The sequence below is a fragment of the Schistocerca serialis genome, chromosome 1, assembly GCF_023864345.2.
Source record: "Schistocerca serialis cubense isolate TAMUIC-IGC-003099 chromosome 1, iqSchSeri2.2, whole genome shotgun sequence".
NCBI lineage: Eukaryota > Metazoa > Arthropoda > Insecta > Orthoptera > Acrididae > Schistocerca > Schistocerca serialis.
This window is the reverse complement of record NC_064638.1, coordinates 1,090,435,678-1,090,449,665: the sequence shown is the minus strand read 5'-3', so window position 1 is coordinate 1,090,449,665 and position 13,988 is coordinate 1,090,435,678. Positions and strand designations below refer to the sequence as shown.

General features: G+C 36.4%; 1 protein-coding gene across 1 annotated transcript in view; it reads right to left on the bottom strand.

Annotated features, from left to right (window-relative positions):
- LOC126455580 (short transient receptor potential channel 4-like) overlaps nucleotides 1-13,988 on the bottom strand; it is a 274,268-nt gene that overhangs the window by 33,912 nt on the left and 226,368 nt on the right. Inside the window, exon 10 of the mRNA XM_050091340.1 lies at nucleotides 5,396-5,511. Coding sequence (XP_049947297.1) covers nucleotides 5,396-5,511 — 116 coding nt within the window. The remainder of the gene's footprint in view (nucleotides 1-5,395; nucleotides 5,512-13,988) is intronic.

The following is a 13,988-nucleotide window of genomic DNA, read 5'->3' as shown; positions in this document are numbered from 1 at the left end:
AAACCCAAACAGATTAATTTAATGAAGTGATCAAAATTCTTAAACAATGTTATTGTAATTGCAAAAGTTTTATTTCTTTCAGACTCTATGCCACAGAAATCAATGAACACAATTTTTTGCAGTTCTATTCAATGGTGATTCTTTGTCCAAAAATCATGATAGTAGAACAATTAATGAATATGTCATTTCCAGTTTGTTACTTGAAAAAGCAGTTCTGATTTTGTCCAATTTGAAGAAATAAACTATGTTCAATTGTACAAAGTAGAAGTTTTGAATTCTGTGTATCCACTTGGTTTATCATGTCATCAATAACTTTTAAAGACAAATGCTGTGTATTATGATAATTAGAAATCTTAATAATAATCATGCACTAAATAGTGGTATAAGATTAGTAGCAACTTCCTTAGATGAGTATATTGTCACTGCTAAATTCATTGACACTGATAAAACTGAGCTCATACCCTGCATAACATCACATCTTCTGATCCAGCCATGCCTTTCCAAATGATAAGAAAACAACTCCCATTAAAAGTAACCTTCACTATGACCATTAATAAAGCACAAGGTCAGACACTTCAAAGGGCAGTATTGTATTTTCAAGAACCTGTTGTTTGCATGGACAGTTATATATGACTTTCTCATGAATTTGCACATTCAGTGATATTTACATTTTCCTAAAGACACATACAGCCAGATAGTAAAAGATGATCACATTATAAATGCTAACATTATTTTTAAATAAACTTTGTAAAATAATTTCAAAAAAATGAAACTAATACCTGCTTTTTATATGTTTTACAATTAATCAAATGGCTCCGAGCACTATGGAACTTAACGTCAGAGGTCATCAGTCCCTTACAATTAATCATTATGCATATAATGATATTGACTTTTTCATTACTATATCACCTACTGGTAACTGATCCATTACTATATCACCTACTGGTAACTGATCAGTGTATGGTGCGAATTACTCACACAGGTCAACTAGTTGATGCAAATTAGTTATTTCATGACATCTTGATTCATTCCATGATGGTGTAGGTAGTTGATATCAGTGATAGGCCACATCCTGTCTGCATGAAAATAAAAATGTTTTGAATATAAGAAAAGTACTCATATGCTTTTCTATTCATCCAGGAATCATCCATTTCATATGGAGTCAATAGAAATTGGAGGCAAGCCAACTGAACAAGAGAATCTAAACAAGAAAATCTGACTTTGTTTCTCTGTGTGTGGATATTAAAATGAAGTGCAATTTTCATGAGGAAGAGTTACTAAATCTTCTTCTTCTTCCTGAAATGTTTCTTCTTCTGTGGGTCATTCACAGGGCCTCTTCCAAGCATCTCTTTTCATCCACAGTCTATCAGGCAGTATCTCCTTCCACAGCAGACCTCAGTTCACATCACCCTTCAACTTGTCCCTTCATCTTGTTTGTGGTCTTCTTATTGGTCTATGTCCAGATTCTGTCCATTCTAGCGATCTTCTTGGCAGTCTTTATGGTTCCATTCTTTTAATGTGGCCACACCATTTGAGCCTATTTCTCTCACAGTTTCTTTTAGCGGCTTGATCTGGAGGATGTTTCATATTGTTTCATTCCTTACCCGCCCCTTCTCATCTTACCTAGGATACCTTGTAGAAAGTCCAGATTTTTTCTTGTTCCAATCAAACATTCTGATCCATGGCTCAAAATGGGCAGATAATATGACTTGTATATCACAATCTTTGCTTTGGCATGTATTTTCCAATTATGTCCAACACACAATAATAAAATTTTGAGCAATTTTCTATTCTATCCAGATTTACAAGGGATCACCAATTTAGTATTGGAGGGCAGCGTGGAGGGTAAAAATCGTAGAGGGAGACCATGAGATGAATACACTAAGCAGATTCAGAAGGATGTAGGTTGCAGTAGGTACTGGGAGATGAAAAAGCTTGCACAGGATAGAGTAGCATGGAGAGCTGCATCAAACCAGTCTCAGGACTGAAGACCACAACAACAACAACAACATCCAGATTTAATCCTTGATGTTTCCTTTCTTGGTTAGTTTACTTCATAAATACTTGAAAGCATCTACTTATTTAACAAGTTTTCAATCATAACTTACATCCCTCATTTTTTCATTTTTCCTGCTGATTTTCGTAACTTCACTTTCTGTTAAGCTTATTTCCATGTCTGTTTTTTGAATTACTGTACTCTCTGCCAGGTATTTAGGTGGTCTTCCAATTTCTGTTCATTTTCTTCCCAAATCATCATATCACCTGCATATGCTATGATTTTCATATCATCTGCCGTTGGCCATTGACGAACCTTCCTTGTGATGTTGTCCATGACTATATTAAAAAGAACAGATGAGAGCACACTTCCTTGCCAAACCCTTCTATCCCTTCCAAACCATTCTGATTGTTTGTCATCTATTACAACACAGTTCAGCCATTTTTTGTACATGTTTTTGATTCTCAATTGCATTCCTTTGACAATTCCAGTCTATCAAGATCTTGCCATATCTCTTCCCTTCCAAAAGTGTTGTGAGCCTTTTTTATATCTATGAATGCAGCTATGATACCTTTTCCAAATTCCTTCTTCTTTCCTACAACCTGTCTGGCTGAAGATATGGCATCTACTGTTGATCTTCCTCACTGAAATCCTTGTTATTGTTCTCTTAATTGTGGTTCTATCCTATTCCTGATTTTCTGTAAAATTAGCTTTTCATAAATCTTCATGCAGTGACATACTAGTACTATGCCTCTGTAATTCTCACAGAACATGTTGTTACACTTCTTAAAGATAGGTACAATAATTGCCTTTGTCCAACCATCAAGAATCTTTACAAATGCCCATACTATCATTGTTCTGCATAGCCATTGGTTCCTGAGCAGTGGCTTTGATCATTTCCACGTAATGTCATCTACTCCAGGAGATTTGCCATTTTTCGTTTCTAATATAGCTTTTCTAAATGCAGCATCTGCAGACCCTCTCTTCCTATTTGCTCTATGATGGTGTTATTAAATATATTGAATAATTTCCATTATTCATTCAGAATATTCAGTCAGTCCTGTGACAGTCATTATGGCACAGAATGGTGAGTCCTTTGATATGGTTTCACTCTCTGAGGTTCAACATAAAAATATTTTTGTAAATAAGCAAGCAAATACAAAATAAATTCAAATGAAAAATGAAATTCTTAAATATGCATTTACAAGTTATTATCAAATCAGTTTTCTGAGGCTAATTTCATTGCCTGTTCCTTGCAAATACATTTAGGGAACTTTTTAAGTTTAGAAAAACTTCAGTTGTTTGATGTAATGGACGTAAGAATATATACAATCATATTATGCACCAACTGGAAACTTGGGTAATTATCATGCTGAAGTGAAAAATTTGAACACACTGAACACAATTTCAACAGTCCTCTGCTGCTGAGTTACTAAAGAAATATTCTCTATGTCATACAGTCACAAAACATAAAATCATATTAAAATATATTTGTTTACTGCAATATTTTTCCATTTTTTGTTACTTGTATTTCAGTTAGTTACTTTTTGTATTAGTGTAACAGTTAGACTATTATACAGTATTCATTTCTAAGCATTACTTTATTTTTGGGTTGCTAAAACAAAAAGATATGGGAAGTTCTAGAGCTAATTTAAGCCCATATTGCATAATAATTGAGGAGCTGACTTGGAAAATGATGTAAGTGCCAAAAAGTAAATTTTTCAGACGTTAATAAAATAAATGGGACTTAAGAAATCTTCATTTCTTCTAATTTTTAGGTACAATCAGTTTAGTTAAGTGTTTTGAACAATAATCACTAAAGATATTAACAAAAGTTATTGAAAACATTGTTATACACAACAATAAAAAGTTAGGAAGAACAGATGGCCTTGTAGAACTGATGATATTTTGGATCTAGGCAATTTCTTCAAATTTTCCCTTCTTGAAAATAGTACGATGCTCCCATGCTTCCATTTCATTGAAGGTTTTCTTTGTTTTAATTTGTCGTAAATCTGTCACAGACACTTTGATCCATGATTTGTTAGTAATCTGTAATGATGCTGTGTTCATAATCTCATCACAGGCACAGAAGACATAAAAGAAATCAGATTTTGCCATTGTCACCACCTGAAATCGGTTGTGTAACAGGAAGAAGCTCTTCTGGCACCATGGCTTTGCAAACACATTTTCGTTTCTCAAAAATGCCAAAATCTCAATCACAAGGTGTATAAGAGTGTCCACAGACCAGAAAATTCAGTTCAATAGAATCGTAGTATCCTCTCTCTACTAGATACACTAGAACCAGCACCACCATCTTGTTCTTATTCTGACCGGCGCAGTTCTCACACTATATTTCCAGCTGGCGCTTAGGTGTGAATCGACATCTCCTTTCATTAAACATTCCAAGAGAAGGTGATTTTTCTTTTTCAATATTCTGAATACTGCTAGGAAGGTATTATTACAGACCCACACGGTACCTTGCTGTGTTGGAATAGTGTACACAGCTGACAGTTGTCTTCTGCTGTCTGCTGGGTCTTCATAGCTCCCATGGCATCTTATTGCAATGTTCGTCAAATGAATATGACTCATTAAATATGTGCCTTGGGCATCTTTTGATAAATGTGAGAAATCCTCATACAGCTTCTGGATGTTGCTATTGCTCAATGATTGGCATACATATCTGCGTTTGCAGGAAGTCTGGATAGAATGAACGAAGCAGAGTCAGCAATAATAATGAAGGAGTTTAATGCAAACAATGAGTTGGTTATGTCATTATATTTAACAAAGAACTGATCGAAACATACCTTGTCTGGAGGTTTACACACTTCCTTCACTTTTGGGATGTCCCTTGACATCTTAGCTCTACACAATTCTTTAGAAAACGTCAAAACACACTTAAATGAGTGGTGAATATAACTCAACTTGCAGACTTCACTAAGCACAGCATCAACTCTCACTGAATACTGAATGACATGCAACCTTTCCCACGCCAACAACCGTGGAGTTACATCAGATGCCATCCATCAGTGTCAGTGGGAACTACAAGTAGTCACTCTTCACTTAGATCTCTCTCAAGGCCAACCGTGGAGCTACATCAGATGCCATCTATCAGTGTCAGTGGGAACTACAAGTAGTCGCTCTTCACTTAGATCTCTCTCAAGGCCATTGACACTGGCATGTAGGACATTTTCAATGCAAAATTGTAATATTGACCAATTTGGCACTTACAACCTTTTCCATTTCAGCTCTATAGTTATTGTATACTTTTTATTTAATTATGCTAGTTATTGTATTCGTAAAAGTGGTGTAGAAGTTGTTCTGTATCTTGTACATACACACACCATTAGATGCTAGATGCAACTACAAGTGAATAAACATTATTACTGGTTAGCTTCATACTTCAGTCTTGCCAAAAGTCCACTCGATGGCAACATTGTCTGTCACCTTCTGGAAAGTATTGGACATCGTAGCGATGAGCATGTTGAGCATCACAATAACTGAAATGACTTCAAACACTGTGAAGATAAAACACATTGTTTAGACACCATTATCTTTATGAACAATTTCTTTTTCATAAAAATATTTTGACAGTCTCACTTCATATAATAATCTCTGTAATTTCTATGAAGTGGCATATAAACTATGTAATCAATGTTATTTTTTGAACTGTTATATTAACCAAACTATTCAGTTTGGTGTGGCGATATGGGGTTGATGTTTCAGAGAGATGTGGTGTTGTTTCATGTTTTACTAACTCTGTTGATATTGTTCTTACAGTGTTTTCCTAACCAGTTCAGATGTCTGTTGCATTGATCAACAGGCAGGGGCATACACAAAAAATTAACCGAGGGATATGTGGTGTGTGTGGATGTGGTGGTGGTTGGATGGGGGAGGGGGGAGGGAGGGGCAGTATTCTAAAATTGTCATTTTTGTATAACTGGGTCAGTTAGTCTGAAAATGCACCATACCTCCAGATCTTAATTTTGCATGGAACACACAAAACTTATTATACCCAAAAAACTGACTGTAATCTACACAATATTTTGTAGCTGAGATATTTAAAAAGTTACATGTCATTAACAAACATTTACACAAAGTATATCTTTTTTATATGATTATTCCTCATATCAGTAAATGTAGCAAATATCCAACAAAAGTTCTGAAAGTTGGTAAATAGTACTGTAACATATTCATAAAGAATTTTTAAATCATATAACAATATTGCTATGTTGATGCTTAAAGTTAAAAATTTGAAATAGAAATTCAGCAGAACAACTGAGAAAATTTTGACAGACATCAATAAAAATAAGAAGTGCTATTAACTAGCATTCTTCAAAAATAGAGAAGTAGGAACTAAATGAAAAGAAATGGTGATTGAGCTTTGATGCAACCTATAGATTGTTTCAAAAATACTTTTAAAAACATTGAGTGGCATGTGTTGAGAACCATTTGTTGTTGAGTTATTATGAATGTTTAAGACTAATGTGTTCTTTATGAAACGTAAAAATGGAAGTTTGTAGCCAATACTTAAAACTAATTTTGTTTGCTATTCTAGTGAAAATACTGATACAAGTGAATGTGCTGAAGCACTCATTGCATCATTAGTGGTGATTTATTGTTATGCAGACAAGTTTATGTTTGAAATTTATGTACCTTTGAAATTAATCTATCTTGAATGTATCACTTTCGAAGTGTGAGTTACCTGATAAGTGTTCCAATTAACCATCACAGAACATTAATTTAATGAGTAGGTAGAGGTTATTTTTATTTATAAGTATGCAAGTGGTGATGGTTGTGAAGTTTCACAACTGTATCAAAATGCATATCCAGACAGAACACAGCCAGGTCGTTTAACCTTTGTGCTGCTATTTATTGCCATGTAGCTGAGACAAAATATGCAGTACCACAGATGAGGTGTAAATGTAGAATAAGTTTTTCTCATACACTCAACCAGAAAAAAAACATGTTCTGCATTCAGTTGAAGAAGATCCAGATTTTAGTGTGTCACATGTTAGCACAACATACGATCCATCACTTAATACAACAAGGGGGGGAACTTCATAGACATTTTGATGTACTGTATCTGAATAATCTTCAGTATGTGCAAGGTCTTTAGCCTGACAATCACTGAACATGGAAGATTTTTTGTCTACGGCTTTTGCTCAGACTATTCGGTTCACAGAAAGTTAGGAGATGAAAACAGATTTAAAGTAAAATTTAAAGAATTTCTACTTGAACAATGCTTTACTTGGTAAATGACTATTTAGGCCAATAAATAATGTCTTTCATCCCCTAAGGTTTCTGTTAATTTTTAAATCTGATGGACAGCTGTTGAGTGTTTAAAATCTGTACTGAATTATTGTAGTGAATATAAGGGCTTTCTGTTTAGGGAAGACAAAAGTAAAGCCTTAGGGCAAACAGACAATGCACTTGCAATACAGTTAGTATACATGTATAAAAATTTGTATTACTGTGTCTTGTATGACCAAGTATTATTCTATGTAAATTTTTTGTACAATTTTGTATGTATTATTCTTTGTACTACTTATATAAAATTTTGTATGTTCCTTTTGCACAGATTGTATCCTATAAATTTACATGTACTTTTGGACAACATCCATACAATATTTATTGTCTACAGATGGATACATAAATAAATCTTCAGTCTTGTTCACAAATGAGGCAACATTTGGAAGATATCAAACAGCACATTTTCACATCCAGTTCTTGTGTATGAATGAAAATCCTCAATGTACAATGCTGGCTAGACATGAGCACCAGTTTAAAATTAATGTGTAGGCTGGAATTGTGGATGACTATCTGCTAGGTTTAGACTATCTTCCAGCATCCTGATGGTGCTGTCAAATAAGAAAAAGCAAATTTCCAAATTTTGGACACATTGTTTGGGATGCACAAGATGGTATCTTTGATGACAGGTGGTCCAGTTCCTTGATTTACACATTCTCCTGATCTCACTTCTTTGTAATGTAATCACTGGGTAATTAAATAAATTGATTTATGCAGCAGATATTCTTAAAACAGAAGTGCTTTACCAAGCTGTCATGGAAGGCTACGAACCCGCTGACACAGTGCAAGGGATGTTTCAAAATATGCAACAGACCATAGTCCAACAAGCACATGTGCATGTGTGTAGAGGCTAGAACAGACCACTTTGGACATTTAGTATCAGTTTCTGGCTTCAGAATTTTGAAAACTGTTCTTTCATTAGTAGCAGAGAATTGAAGGATTTTTGGATATGTGTTTCTATGAATTTTCTTCACCTTTTGGTGTGAGAAATCTGTATCTTGACGTTTGTATGGGTATTTCTGTCAGATACTGTATTAAACTTTGACAAAAATTAACGTGTTGAATATTTCATAATTTTTTCCTACTTCTTCTGCAAATAATAGTATGTACTATTTACAACTGATCACATAGGATCTGTAGACAAATTACAAAAGAGAACTCTTACTGTATCACATGGACATATTCTGCAGATTCTATTACATATTTTTCTGCCATGTAAAAAACTGAATGTAGTTTCAGCAAGCTGCCACAGATTTTGCCTGTGAATGGAAAGAGTATACATTATTACGGTGATATAAGTTGTACAGGGGCAGAGATAGTTTCATGAGAATTGCCGACAGATGTTATTCTGGTATATTGCTATGATGATTCTGTTGTGCTGGTGAGGGTGGAGACAGATGTGAAAGGAATTGTTGACTGACTCAATATGCTGGGTGTTGGACCAATTGGGAATTGCGTGATCCTATTTTTGTTGAAGAAAACAGAGCTGCAATAACACTGAATGCTGCATATTATTTTGAAATGCTTAACTTTTTTTCTGCACAAACAACTTATATCAGTACCAGTCAACATAAAAGAAATGTGATTCTGAGAAGATAGAGCCATGTGTAGAACATAATTTTTTTTAATATCAAATATTAATAAAGTTACATCTGAATGAAAAGTGCACATTCACTTTGCACTGTTTAGCTGAAAAATGTTATTTTTATTGTTTTGTTTATAAACTTCTTAGTTGGTAACGCTTTCAGCACTTGTATCTAACTAATTAACCATAAATATTTAAATTATTTAAGAAGAAAGGTTATATATACTGTAAAGTTACATTGCTATTACCTCCAATCACCCAGAGTACCTGCTACTTGCAGTACACATAGCAGCTAATAAAGCTATGTGACTCATCCAAATGCTGATAGATCTCTGGAGGTACTGGGAACCACGCAGTCTGGAGAACTTCTCAGAGTTGTTGAAGGGTGTACATGGTGGAGTCACGTAATAAACACAATGATCATAGTAGTTTCATAAATTGACAAATTGCTTGTTGGTTTCTGTCTTGAATTCTTTGGCTGACATTTGTTTGATGATTTTTCTGATGTTTCGCCAACCCAAATGGCTGGCACTGTCAGTGCTTCACCCTCTAATGCTGGTGGTGGACTGGAGTCAAGCTCATAGCCACAGATTATATCTACCTGGCATGCCAATGTCCAATGGCTTTTCTGTGGACGTTTCTCACTTTGTTACCTGCAATGGTTGTATGCCACGGCACAGGAATCCAGTATCAGTTTGCCTCGAGGCATTCTTCTTTTTTCAAGGTGGACAGATCCTGGATTCTTGTGCTGCAGTGGATGGGTTTTGCACGTAGTAAGGGGAGAACCCCAGTAGTAATGACCTTGGTTAAGCCCTTGGACGATGGGACATCAGGTACCTATAGTCTGTGTCCATGAGCTGATTCCAGTCCATCACCAGCACTGGAGGGTGAAGCACTGATAATACCAGCCACTCGTGATGACAAAACTTCAGAAAAGTCTTAAAACAACCATTGGCTAAAGAACGTGCATCAACAGGCATTTTGTCAACAAGTTGCCATGAAACCCTTAACAATTTTGTACTTCCAGATTTGTGGAAAGGAACGTTATCTTGCTGATGCCATGATGATAAATCATACCTCAGTGAACCATCCAATAATCCAGATGCTGCAACAACATACAGCGAGTCACATTATCATTTTATTTTAGTGTTGGTTAATGAATGCATACTAGTAGAAATTTAAATTGTTTTCTACACTACATGAGGATCACCAGATGTAATCTTCCCAGAGTTGGTGGCCATGCAGCAGAAGAAGATGCCTGATGCAGAATTTAATTGCCGTGATGACTGTTATAGTAATATAAAAATAAAAGAATATAAGGTATGTGGTGAGATATGTTCAATCTGTAAAGAGAGTCTGCACTGATATATTGTACATACCATGCTCAAGTTTTGCAATTCATGGCAGACTGTGTAATCTATGGTTAATAAACTGTTGTGAATACGTTGTGAAGAAAAGTTTTTATGGTGTTGATGCCTTTTGTGAGAGAACAGGGTGAGTCAGAAGTCTGCATACACCCCTGTAAAAGTCAAATGGCGTGAGAAATCATAAGTTGTCTGGTATGGGATGTCTGTGGGTAGGGGAACAACTTATAGGAGCTATGGCAACAGCAGTGGCCATTTGAAATTCGCCATCTGGCATATGAGTTATGTGTTTCAAATGGGAAAGGGTCATGTGGCATATCATTTTGAACTGCCTCTTTCTCAGGAATACACATGTGAAAACTATTTTAAGATATCTTTATTTGTGTAGGAGTTATGATCTGTTAAAATTTGAAACTGCAAGGTGGTGATCAAGTTTGTTTATTGTTGCAGATGATCCACAATGGCACTTACACAGGCAGGAACACATTGAAATTGTGTTAATAAGAGTTGGACAAAGTACCAGAGTAATTACTGCTGACTTCAATGCCTGGCATCCTGAGAGAAATGACATTTCACATATGAAAGTATCCAAGTTATTGGACAAATTTAGTGCAACAGGTTCTGTGTGGACAAGCCACATGGTGGGAACCCAGCAACAGCCACCAACAAGGAGACTGCAAGAGCAGTTGTGGGATTGTTAGTGAAAAGTCCATGTCGCAGTACATGCCATCTATCAGCAATATCCAGTGTCAGTCAGTGTTCAATCCTGCTTTTGTTGCACACACACTAATGGCACCCACAAAAGCTACAGTTGCAACATCATCTCTTGGAGGATGACCATGATCAATGGTTGCAGTTTTCAGAATGCACTCTGAACCAGTGTAATAGGAATCCAAACTTCATGTGACAGTGTTGTTCACTGATGAACCTAATTTTTATTTGCAAGGAGAAGAAAACAAAGTGGGCAGATGCAAACCCCTTGTGGGTGGATCCCTGTAAAGGTGTTGGTGGTGAAAAAGTGATGGTTTGGTGTGGGATTTTGGACAAAAGTATCATGGGTCCAGTGTCTATTGATGGAACCTCGACTGAGAAGAGGTATCTTAACATGCTCTGTGGTTATGCGCTTCCAACACTGTTGAATCCACAGGGTGATTTCCCAACCTTCTTCCAACATGACGGTGCACCTCCCCACCATGCTACTGAAGTAAGGTAGTTTCTGGATGAACAGTGCTCCTATCAAATGGCCACCACAATCCCCTGATCTTACACATATTGACTTTTATCTATGGGGATATTTGAAATCAATTGTGTATAAAATAAAAGTCAAGAATTTAGGCCATCTTTGCTGGCATACTGAGGAGGTGTGTGCCTCTGTTGACCCACCGACTGAGCAACATGTGCAGCAGGACCAGCAAAAAGGACTGTGATTGTGTGTCCAGTGCAAAGGCAGACATATTGAGCAGTTATGCTGTGATGCTGACTCTGACAGGTGTTCTAAACTTTAACAAGTCATAACTCCTACACACATAAAAATACCTTAAAACAGATTGCACATGTGTGTTCCTGAGAAAGAGACAATTCAAAATAATGAGCCACATGACCCCATCTGAAACATGTAACCCAAATCCAAGATGGCAGATTTCAGTATGACTGCTGCTGCCACCATAGCTCTTATAGGTTGTGCCCCCACCTACAGACACCCAATAGCAGATGCCACTATGATTCCTCATACTGTTCAACTTTTACAGGGATGTATCCAGACTTTTGTCTAACTCTGTAGATAGCACCATGAGTAATTAATGCCTATGAGCTATCATGAATATTAAAAGGAACATCAAATAATCTGAAAAGTTAAATCTAGATATGAGATTTTATGAAAAGTGCAAGATCACTAAAAGTGAAATGAAATGATCATGTGGCATTGTTGGCCGGGAGGCCCCAGATGGGGAAGTTTGGCTGCCAAGGGCAAGTCTTATTTCAGCCAACACCACATTGGGCGACTTGCGTGCTGAGGTTGAAGATGAAATGATGATGAGGACAACACAACACCCAGTCCATGAGCGGACAAAATCTACAATCTGGCTGGGAATTGAAACTGTGCCCGCTGCTTTGTAGGCAAGCACGTTACCACTCAGCTAAGCAGGCGGACACAAGATCAGTAATATATTTGAGAATCAAATGTTAGATAAAAGCAAGTTTTCATCAATAAATGGACATTTAATAGAAGGAAGAAAATGTGTGTTCTGCTTGAAAAGTTACAATAACTGTTAATTGAGAACATTGATTAAAGTAAAAACAAGGCCTATAAGTATCAATATAAATGTATTTGAAATCAGGAATTTCAAATATATGGGCACAATTATAGGGGTTTTATTCTTAACGAGCAATTACAGCTAAAAAACAGAAACTTTTTCGATAGCTATCAGCCTGTTCTTAAATTGACATAGTGGCTGTATCAGGTTTTCTGTGGTTTTTTGAGATGTTATTTTCTCAAAGACACACTCTGTCGTTAACCTATTTTAATGTGCATCATAGTTTTGTTCAACACTTGCATAGGTTTATACATTTTTTATAGTTTTTGTGGTGTTACTATTTCTGTGATATTATTCTAATGTAATTTTATTAATATGTCAGGTATCTTTTGTGGTTGGCACTGCCTCTTATGTGAGCATCACCTGGGCATAAGTTTGGTGCTGGGTTGTCCCTCCTGTCCTTTAGTTGTCCGTTTATGTATATGATGCACATGGCCTTAGATTTCAGATGGATCATCTTAACTATCGACTAAGCCTTATGGCTACGCCATGGCATTTCTATGGATTATTTTACTGCTGATGAAGCCTTATGATTTTTCACACAATATATAACACATAAGTTTATTTTACATTTCCAATGTATGTAATTTCTGATGTTCATTTTGCACTTATGGCTTCTTGTACTAGTTATAATATATGCTATTTTCAAGTGTTATTACTTCTTCTGAGAGAGACAGGTTTATATCTATCAAAGGCTGCATGATTCCCATTATATCTATAATCCTATAGTTTCTTAGTGGTGCCCTGTTCAAGATTTTAAATAATAGATCTTGGTAATATAAAAGTACAGTTTAAAGATCTATATTTGCCCCAAGAGCAAGAAGTTGGTTGGAATTAAGAATAAGCTCCAAACATTTAAATGTAGCAATAGGGTACACAGCATTGTGTTTTTATTAACATTTGATGTTCCTTTTCCACCCTGGTGGAATAATAATACAGAGATTCAATTTGCTATAGGGCATTTACGGGGAGATGCCTCGGAATGCTCTGTGTTGAACCAGTACGAATTTTGTAGAATATTTAAAGAAAAATATCGATCCACAGTGGGACAGCAGAAGCTGTTCAGAGTGTTAACAGATCGAAGTCCACATGGAAATAAATGGGGAAGATATTACTTTGAATAGGATATTGCGGAGACACGGCCTAGCCACAGCCTGGGGGACGTTTCCAGAATGAGACTTTCACTCTGCAGTGGAGTGTGCGCTGATATGAAACTTCCTGGCAGATCAAAACTGTGTGCCCGACCGAGACTCGAACTCGGGACCTTTGCCTTTCGCGGGCAAGTGCTCCACCAACCGAGCCACCGAAGCACAACTCACGCCCGGTACTCGGTGGTGGAGCACTTGCCTGCGAAAGGCAAAGGTCCCGAGTTCGTGTCTTGGTCGGGCACACAGTTTTGATCTGCCAGGAAGTTTCATATCAGC